At 46.0% G+C, this 10,333-nt stretch overlaps 1 protein-coding gene across 1 annotated transcript; it reads left to right on the plus strand.

The window, feature by feature from the left end:
* The first annotated feature begins 1,107 nt into the window (after nucleotides 1-1,107).
* NAA20 (N-alpha-acetyltransferase 20, NatB catalytic subunit) lies at nucleotides 1,108-9,993 on the plus strand. The gene is made up of 6 exons (XM_075925787.2): nucleotides 1,108-1,261; nucleotides 3,016-3,040; nucleotides 3,583-3,673; nucleotides 5,393-5,528; nucleotides 6,923-7,068; nucleotides 9,473-9,993. The coding sequence occupies exons 1-6, from the start codon at nucleotides 1,209-1,211 to the stop codon at nucleotides 9,556-9,558; spliced, it is 537 nt and encodes a 178-aa protein (XP_075781902.1). The 5' UTR covers nucleotides 1,108-1,208; the 3' UTR covers nucleotides 9,559-9,993.
* Nucleotides 9,994-10,333: the final 340 nt, after the last annotated feature.

The raw sequence follows: 10,333 nt of genomic DNA on the forward strand, positions 1-10,333 counted from the left end.
CAAGTTTCTCCACAAAAGCAACTGCTTTTGCGGAAAAACTTGCCAGCTGTCTACACTGGTAGCTTGAATTTCCGCAAGAATACTCACGATCTTATGCAAGATTGTCAGTGTTCTTGCGGAAATGCTATGCTGCTCCCATTCGGGCAAAAGCCCTTTTGTGCAAAAGCATTTGCACAAGAGGGCCACTGTAGACAACGCAGTATTGTTTTGAACAAAAATGCCCCGATGGCGAAAATGGTGATTGGGGCTTTCTTGCGCAAAACCGCGTCTAGATTGGCACGGACGCTTTTCCGCAAAGAGTGCTTTTGCGGAAAAGCGTCCGTGCCAATCTAGACGTTCTTTTCCGCAAATGCTTTTAAGGGGAAAAACGTTTCCGTTAAAAGCCTTTGCGGAAAATCATGCCAGTCTCGACGTAGCCAGAGCGTGTGACGTTAGACATTAGGAAACCCTTTCTACCTCTAAGGGTAGTTAAACTGTGGAATGGGCTTCCAAAGCAGTTTAGCAAGGGGTCAGCACGTCTTCAACGGTGGCACCCCGACGTGTGTTGCAACCCTCTTTTACGGGGGCAGCAGGGCGGGCTTAGGGCCCGTGACGGACGGCAAAGGCCCGAGCCCCACTACGCGGAGTTGGAGTCTTTGGGCTTTAGTTTTGCCCAAGTCCCAGAGGCTGGTGCCCCCTGCCGGAGCTGTAGCCCCCCAGCCTGGCTCCCGGGCGGGGTCATGTCATCGAGCATCCCTGCTCTGGGTTCACTGGGCCCTGCATCCAGCCTGCAGTGGTGCCTCTTTCCCGCCCTCGCTGCAGGGGGCGGGGCTGATGGAACTCTCAGCTGGGGGGCGGGGTTTCCACTCCCCAGAGCTGCCTTGAAGCCGGGAAGAACCCAGCAGCAGGCAAAGCCCCGCCCCCGGTCACGCTTGCGGCGGCTTCTGGCCTTTTAATGCGGGGGGGGGGGAGGGGGCGTGTCTCTGGTGAACCCGCTACCCGCCCTGCTCTGGGGGGGCGGGGCGCTAGGGGCTCGCGCACGGGGCGCTGACGGTTGGAAGGCGGGCCCGTTGGTCTGTCGGCCAATAGGGCTCAGGCTTGTCCGCGAGCCGCCTTCCCACCGTGTCGCCTAGCAACTCCTCAGGACGGAAGTGATCCCGCTCGGAAGCAGCCGTTCCGGGTCAGCCCTTGGTGGTGGGGGAGCAGATTTTCAGCGGGAGGGGGAAACCATGACGTCGCTCCGGGCGTTCACCTGCGACGACCTCTTCCGTTTCAACAACATGTGAGCGGCTCCCGGCCCCGCGCGCGCGGGCCGCTGGGGGGGAGGGGCGAGGGAGAAGCGGGGCCGCGGGACCCCTCCGCGCGTTCCCGGCCGAGCCAATTGTTCTCCTCGAAGCCCTGAGCTGGGGTCCGGGCCGTCGGCTGATTCGTGGGCTCAGGGTCCTCGCGCGTGACGCGCGCTCCTCGCGCCTGAAGCAGGGAGCGCGCGACTCTCCGTGCGGCGTCGGGGGCCGCGGGGCCCCTCGGTGCTTTTCAAGGGCCAGGCGCCCGCCTTCGCCCAGGTGTTCGGACCGGCCTCCTCAGGGCCGGCGGAATCCTGCGTGGAGAACCCCCCCCCCCCCCGCAGGGCGCTGCCCACAGCACAGCAGCCCCCCCCCCCGGACTCCTGCCCGGGAATCGCCCCCCCAATTCGAATGTAAAGGATTGGACAGAGACTGATACTGGGAATCCTGTCACCCCCTTTCATTAATCGACTGGGCACCATCCCCACCATCCTGAGATGGGGTGACCAGGGCTGAAGTCAAACCGGCCCGGCAGACTTTCATGCGAGCAGAGAAAAGAATTGTTCTGTTTCAAGAGGGGATCGAGAAAAAGGGGGCAGAACAGAAGTATAATAAATACAATAGAAGTATAATAATATAAAACAAAAATTGTATGAGATGGTAAACTGAAAACCAACCAATGCATTTTTCTCCAAATGCGTTTTTCTGCAATCCATAATTGACCTATGGGACCCTTTTCTACAAGGCTAATGAGAAGTTTTGATGCAGAACAGAGAGTGAGCCACTAAAATATCCCTTTATGAGCTGGTTCTAGGAGTAATGCTTGTAGGCACCGCTAGAACAAATAACTTATCTTTTGATTTTGTCTTTTAAAAAAAAAAAAGCAGTCCACAGAGGAAGGTGATCACATGTCCAGATTTAGTTTGAAGACTGGTACTGTAACTGTCCCCTCACCAGCTAAGGGCTTTGGGGAAAATAACGAAAAGCAAAGAGAAAATAATACAGTATGAAAACTATAATATGTTGGAAAGTAATGGTCCCCATCTCCTTCAACAGGCTTTTAAAATTTGGATAACAAAAATAAAGATTAAGGCCAAAATCCTAATATTGAATCAGTGTGAGAGTATAATGCTCCACGTGAACAAGAGTCTTCCGAAACTGAATGCAACTCTTTGCCGACATAAGGGTGCTTGGATCAGGATGCAAGATCAGGGTTGTGGGATATTGTGGTATTATCCGATGGTAAATTTTGAATTTTTGACATTGGAACTGGATGCTCAAGCTATGTCTGTACTGTGGTTGGAGATGTGGTTACAACTCGTGGGCATACCAGTGTGACATTAATCTAGTTAGCATGACTAAAAATAGCAGTGAAGACATGGCAGCAAAGACTCTGGCGTGGGCTAGGAATGCCAATACGTACCCATGTTCCTGGGAGGGTTTGCGTAGCCTAAGTTGCCACATCTTGACTGTTGTTTTTATCCTACTACCTAGGTTAAAGCTAGTGGATGTGCTTATATGAGCTTGAAGTCACACGTGTGACAGCAACATAAAATAGTCTGAATTGTTCTAGCAATGTTGTTTTCACACTTAGGTGAACTCATTCAGTACTGCAACCTGTCACTAGTGATAGATTCTCTTTTTGTGGGGGAGGGGAGGTTTTGTTCGGAAGTAAAATCTAATCAGATTAATATTCATATAGAAATATATTTTGTAAACCTTTTAAAAGTTTAATCTGTTCTTATTTTTACAGTAATTTGGATCCACTTACAGAGACTGTATCCTTACAAAACTTTTCATTGTACTATACATACGGTGTTGATACCAGCAGCTTTGGTTCTTCCCATTATTGTAATTCTTATTACTACACACATCTAATATATCCTAAACCATAATATGGTCTTTACTAAGTTTATCAAAATTGTGTGAATTAACTATAAATTACAATAATTTGCACAGGTTCCTCAGGGCCTTACATTTCCCTGAAAGCCACTCTAACCTGTAATTTCTGCTATCATAATATTTAAAACATTTTGTTTTATGATGCTCTCCCATAGACTATTTTCTGGCTAATCCCTACTCTTCTTTTAAAATCCTGGGGGGACAGTCAAATTTAGGAATCTACTTTATCTGAGTAGAAGGCTGTCCATCCAGTATATGGATAAAAGGAAGGCATAAATGACTCGCAACAGATGGTACATATGGTTAGTGCATGTTGTTGCAGTGCTATTCTGTGGCAAGCCATGTTCAGTCCATCACTGTGTACAGAAGACAGTAGTATTGTCCATTAGCTGTATACTTCTTAACAGGAACGCTGCAGTATGGGATACCCTTTTACCTACAGTATCTGGCTCACTGGCCAGAGTATTTTATTGTTGCAGAAGCACCGGGTGGAGAGCTGATGGGTTACAGTAAGTGGAATATTGCACGCTTGGTGTAACGAAGCTTCTCATTTTTAACCAGTTATTACCAACACCACCTCACCGATGTTGAAGGGCATTTCATAAATAGTGCGGTTGTGTTTTGCGGTGGTGGTCCTTGTGTGGCGATGGAGCTGGACTAATGGTGAGCTTCAGCGAGACACATGCCTAATGTTACATTTGTGTACATCTTTGCAATATCACAGCCTTTGTCGCTGCACTGGACCTTGGTCACCATTCTTCTGCTCACATGTGAGGTGAAATGTTATTTTTTTTGACACTCATGCCACTAACAGGACATAGTCAACTGGATTTAACTAATTTCAGCACATTCACGGTAGAACTCCTTAAAATTTCCTTTTTTTGTTGTTAGTTCCTTAAAATAGTTTTTCTGCTCCCCTACTCCATTTATAAAGTGCTTATGAGTGGCTCTGAGAGCAACATTTTATAACATACTCAGGCTTGCCTGTTCTCCTCTCCCCTTTTGTTATACACATGCTCACCTGCTGCTTATTCACTTTATTCAGTCCCTTACATAACAGTGAGTGAGTGGTGTCGCTGTGGCAGGGCATGAGACAGCAAGCACAAATGACGGTTTGTAAAGCAAAGCTGGTCAGGCACAAAGTGCTGCCAATAACGTTAAGTAAAGACACTGAAAAAACCAGACAAATATTTTTCTCCAGTGACCCCATCTGTGCAGAATTCACTCTTCTAGGATCTAGGCTTTCTTTCCAAGTGTTAAAGGTTTTTGGCCCCTAACAGCAGCAATATTGGCCAGTGACATGACTGGCTGGTCCCCACTTCAGTTTCTCCAATCTCAGTTATAAAGCCCTGATCTTGCAAGGAACTCTACCCACGGACAATGTGCAGGAACAGGGCTTTGGTGATTAGGGTTATTAGTAACATCAGAATTACATAACCTTCAGATGTGGGGGGAATCACATTTCCAAGTTGGCTGCCCCCTATAGTTTCCACTATGAGGTTTGTGCAGGTAACTACAGGGAGTCCTGGTTAAGGGAGGTACAACCTGTATCTTAACCAGGACTCCCTGGCCTGGCGTGCTGGACCACAGAACCCAGGAAGAGGGAGATCTGGAAGCAGGGCAGGAGCGCCGCCGTAAGGGGCATTGGCAACTCAGCTGGGAGGAGGATGGATGGCATGGTGGGGCGTTCTGGCCCCAGCAACCAGAGAGCCCTAGCCTGGCCCCGACCGTGGACCTCTGGCCATGGCTAGGGAGCTCCAACCCCAGAAGCAGCCAAGGAGCTCTGGCCCCATCCCTCCGCCTGCAGAGCCAGGAGGCTGCAGAGCTCTGGCTGTGGTGTGCCTGCCCCTGGCAGTAGTGGGGCTGGCGAGAGCTGTAGGGGGCTGAGGCAGCGGTGGGGGAAGTCTGGAGCCCTGATCCGGTGGCAGCACAGCCACAAGGAGAGGGACCTTTCCTGGTCTGGCAAATCCCCTTGTTCGAGACCAGTCAAGTCCCGAGGGTGCCGGACCAGCAAGGTCCAACCAGTATCAAATTATTTCATTCTGTCATTCTGAAAGGATTTCAAATGTAAACCCCACTGCCTCAGCATTTATAGAATCACAAAAATGATTGGCTTTAGAAAGCAGTTTCAGCGATGTCAGTGGATTTCCTTTGCAATGCTGTCCTGCTGGCGATGGCGCACATGAATTCCAGTATGCTGGCTTGTTAAATGCTCCTTCTGTTTGCAGTCATGGGGAAAGCTGAAGGCTCCGTGGCCCGGGAGGAGTGGCACGGGCATGTCACGGCTCTCTCTGTTGCCCCTGAGTTCCGCCGACTGGGTTTGGCTGCTAAGTTGATGGAATTACTGGAGGAAATTTCAGAGAGGTGAGCACCATCTACAAATTCTAAGTAACTTTTTCTTGTGAAAAAACAGATCTTGTTGGCCCACTTAATCTGTGGTGTTCTAATTCCTTGTGGTTACAGAGAGCAAAGTTTAAATGGAAGCTGACAACTTTAAGGTGTTCCTTAGCTGTTGTGAAGGCCTGTTTGTGGGAATGAGGGGGAAGGGAGCAGGTGCACCGTGTAAAAATTGCCTGTTCTTGGGTAGAGAGAAGATTCCCTTCGGAAAGAGCCAACACTGTTTCCTGCAGTGCCCACAATTCTGCATGCACTGTGCAGGCAGGTTAGGAACTGTCCCTGCCTCAAAGAGATGACAGTATGAGAAGAGAAACAGATTAACCTTGTGATACTGCTGAGTTTAGTGCTCAGTGTGTGTGCGTGCGTGTGTGCGTGTGTTCCTAAGCTGACGTGATCTGAAAATATTGGGTTTTTTTTTATAAGTAGATGTGGTGTGATTTTCATTTAAAATCTACAAAATGATCAGGACACAGCTTAGCAGTAGATCATATAAACTGTATAAAATAGGATAAATGTGCATAATGCAAGGGAAAAGGGCTGCAATTTTTTGCAGCGCTGTGGGCAGCAACAGAGATACAGAAAATGGTAACATTTGACTCAGGGTTATTTCTAGACCCTTTTTGTCTGAGAAATGAAGCTAGCAGGGAAAGTTATTTATGTGGGTCTTCAAATTGATGGGTAAAAACATCTGCTCCCTTTCTTCTGTAGTGCAAAACGTATCAAATAACTCACTCAATCTATGGCTACACTGCCATTTTTTTCAGGAAGAAGATATGCAAATCACACTCGCATTTGCATATCTTCTTCTGTTTCATTTTGCAGAAGAGGTTTTGCTGCTATTTGGCCTTGTGTACAGGGCCAGACGCTGGAAAAAAAAAAAACCTCTTGCAAGACCCCTTATTCCTCATAAATCGAGATTTATAGGGTCTTGCAAAAGGGTCAAATGTCAGAAAAAAACCCTCTATCTACACACAGGGCCAAATAGCAGCAAAACCTCTTCCGCAAAAATAATTGGAAGAAGATATGCAAATGCAGCGCAATTTGCATATCTCCCAGAAAAAAAATCAGTGTATCCATAACCCTAGTGTTTCTTTGTACACAACTCCACTCTGTAGAGTTGTGTATTCTGTGAAATCCTGAGATTGTTCCTGTGGCTAGATTCCTCAGTTGTACCCCAGAAAAATACATCTGCCTATGTAGTATAAATAACAAAACATATACACTTTATCATTACTGAATCGGATGTGTGGTGTGCAGGATTTTGGAAGAATTATTTCTCTTCTCTCTGATTATCGGCAGCAGATTCATGTTATGAAATGTAATCTTTTGCTCTTTTTCTTCGTGTTTTTTCCTTTACATAGAAAGGGTGGATTTTTTGTGGATCTCTTTGTAAGAGTGTCGAATCAGGTTGCAGTAAATATGTACAAGCAACTGGGATACAGTGTCTACAGGACAGTACTTGAGTACTACTCAGCTAGCAATGGGGAGCCTGACGAAGATGCTTATGGTAAGTATTTTGCTCTGTTGGAGCCAATCACCACCTGTGTGTGAAGTGGAAAGCTCCAATGTTTTTGTTTTCTTAGTCTGATTTTCAAAAAAGTCAAACTTGGACAATTGCTTATCAAGTACACAAATCTATACCTTTGGACAGTCCCTTTAAAGAACAAATTTGACTTGAAATTACACTTCAGTTATATAATTTGATTTTTTTTCAATATGTATATACTTTGTGGTATTTGTATCAACACAAAAATTTGGTTTTGAATTACCTTATTAATTGATACTTGCTTATTTATTCTGATAGTTAAAACAAGTTATTTGGCTATTATACAAATACAAGAAATGCCTTCAGTAACTATGGATGAAATGCAGTTGCTGTTCTAATCTCACTTTTCATATGCACAGAACTTTATCTTGCAGATTCATTTCGGGCTGAAATTGACTCTTTGTCTCATCCCAAAAGTGCATTTATTTTATAAACAGCAACAAAATTGGTTGTCAGTTGAGTATTATTGCTGAGGGTTGAAAAATCCATTCACTAATGACAAGTAGCATGCTTTCCCGGGTTAGGGAGGAGTCCTCCGTCTTCAATTTCTGCAGGAACATGAGCTTGTTGTGAAATAACCTTCCTAATGTAAATGAAAACAGTGCGCCCTTCCTGAATCTATAAGCGGGTGCTCTCTGAGGACTGCTGATGCCACTCACATAACTTTTTCCAAGCAGCTGAAAAGGGACATTAACATGATCTTTGGTGGCTTTTTTTTTTTTTTTTTTTTTTTGCTGTTACTATGCAGAAGCCTGTGGACAGCTGCTGAAGCTGAGGAGCACTTGTGTTAATTTCCCTCTGTTGCTGTTTGCAAAAGCTGTGATCAAGCACCAAGTTTAGGGACTAGGAATTCACAGGGGAAGAGGACCCAAAAGAAGTTAGGACAAGAGCATGCCTAAGACTCCCGACTTCCAGAGAAATTTCAAACACCTACTACCAGAGTCTTATTTGAAAGCTCTGAACCTGGGAAGTACCGCCCGCCTACCTAGGAATGGAGAGGGCCGAGCATCTTACAGCAGGTTGAACCTCCCAAATTTGGGACACTCTGGTCCAGCAAGGCCACACGTGTTGCTGGATTAGAGAGCCATGGGAGAGCAGGGTCTGCGGAGTCCTGGCTCGGCCAGCAGTGGTTAGGCAAGGGAGCCCCAGCATCAGCCGGTGCCAGTGGGGTCAGGTGGCTGGAGTGGCCCCACCCAGAGAACCCCCTGGGTGCAGCAGGGCCACACAGTGTCTTGGGAGCCTTGGCCAGGGAACCCTGGTGGTGGGGCCAGGCGGCATCCAGGAGTCCCAGGCCCAGCAGGGGAATCCCCAGTGGCAACCCTGGCTGCAAAACTCCAGGAACCTCCCAGTGGCAGCCTTGGCCGGGAACCCCTGGGGTGCAGCGGAGCCAGGCCACAGCAGTGGGGCATGCAGCAGGTGGGTGTTCTCAGGGCCGGGAATCCCTGAGGAAACCCTGGAGGAAATGGAGCTGGCAGTGGCTGGGCAGCCCTGGCTGGGGAATTCCTGGTGGTGGCCAGGGAGCCTCGGCCGGGCCAGAGTCAGCAGGCAGCGACAATGCAGGGGGAACCCCAGCCTTGAGAGCCTCAGGGAGAGGAGCTGCAGCAGCAGGGCAGCCAGCAGTGGAGCATTGACCTCCCCTGGTCTGGCAAACTCCCTGGTCCAGGAGGGCTCAGGTCCCAAAGGTGCTGAACTAGGAAGGTCCAACCTGTAGTTCTTTTGAAGGGGCCAAGCCTGCCATAGATATTTTGTCTGGCCTTTGGGCAACAGATTCTGGTAGCCCTTTGGAGCCTTGGTTTTCTCAGACACTGATCTCAAATCTGTGAATATTGAAAGTCAGGCAACAATAAGCTATGTGTGCCTTGGAAGTTTTCTATTTGAATGCATCTGTTGGTGACTTAATTCTGCTGGTGATACCTATCAGTTCCTCAGGCAGTAAAGCCCTGGATATTCTTTTATATTAAAAAAACAAACACACTGATGCATCATTATATGTGAGATGTCAAGCACTCATCATTTGAGTTTTATTATATTTGTGCCCAGAAGGTTTTATCTGCTCATATTGTATGTGTTCTGCTTGGTTGCATTTAAATATAAGTAATTATTTTATTAATGTATATCCTAAAATACATAGAATGTGGCAGGTCATTCTTGGAGCAACCTTACATCAAGTGCCTGCAATTTGACTTTATTGCATGAAAGCTACCATTTTTGCACTTAATTGTATTTTATTTGTTGCAGTCTTACAGTACTGGAATGTCTCATAAAAGATAAGCTTATTTTATTATAACCTGCAAGAACATGAACTTAATAGAGGCTTGTTTAATGTTGTCCATCTAGTATTAGTAACATTTGTGTTTGTCAACAGATATGAGGAAAGCACTTTCCAGAGATACAGAGAAGAAATCAATTATACCATTACCTCATCCTGTGAGACCAGAAGACATTGAATAACTTTAAGCTGTGGTTCTCAGGCAGTTTACCCAGAGTGTTTATGGACAACTTAAAATTTAGAGCACAGAGAGCATCAATTGTTTTTGAAGGTAACAAAAAATCTTGGATAGATGAGGAGGAAGGGACATGCCTAAAAAAGAAATGTAGGCTCAATGTTTTACTTTTTATGAAGTCCCAAAAACAACAGGAAGCTTACAGTTTCACTGTTTATATTTTGATTTCTTCATAAAAAGCAAACAAGTTTCAGCATTCCATCACTATTAAAACACAGTGTTGGAACATAACAATACTTCCTCCTCCTGGGCCTGAGAATCACAGCTGCAAACGTTCTTGTTCATCCTTTGTATGAACAGTTGAATTCTAAGGGTAGACATGAAAAAGATGAAGTGTATAATAAAATACAAAATCAGTGCGATACTGGTTTCTGTAAAGTCATTCCATGGCTTTCTCTCTATTTATTTTATGTCATGTTCACGTGTATTGTTGTAGCTTTTCCTAATTAGATTTCTCATGTAAAAATCCACTTTGGCAGAAAATGGGGTATTGCGCATCAGTTAATGATTAGACCAGTCCAGGTGTGTGTGTGTGTACTGTACAGCAGTAAATCAGCACTATTCTAAAACTTTTTGAGAAACGCATTTGCTCTTCACAGAAAATATAGTGGCTTGGCCTGTGAAAGTCCTGAAATCAGACAGGTGGCACCTTTGTTACCATAAAACAAAGAATAATCATGCAGTACCATACAGACTAACAAAAAACACAAAAGTTTATGATA

This window comes from Pelodiscus sinensis, chromosome 3 (genome assembly GCF_052426305.1).
Source record: "Pelodiscus sinensis isolate ZL-2025 chromosome 3, ASM5242630v1, whole genome shotgun sequence".
NCBI lineage: Eukaryota > Metazoa > Chordata > Testudines > Trionychidae > Pelodiscus > Pelodiscus sinensis.

What these genes read in the sequence shown, in the direction of transcription:
- NAA20 (XM_075925787.2), top strand. Translation starts at nt 1,209, where the DNA reads ATGACGTCGCTCCGGGCGTTCACCTGCGACGACCTCTTCCGTTTCAAC. An exon ending in TGGAGAGCTGATGGGTTACA is followed by an intron (nt 3,674 to 5,392) that starts GTAAGTGGAATA and finishes TTCTGTTTGCAG; the next exon opens with TCATGGGGAAAGCTGAAGGC. An exon ending in CTGGAGGAAATTTCAGAGAG is followed by an intron (nt 5,529 to 6,922) that starts GTGAGCACCATC and finishes TCCTTTACATAG; the next exon opens with AAAGGGTGGATTTTTTGTGG.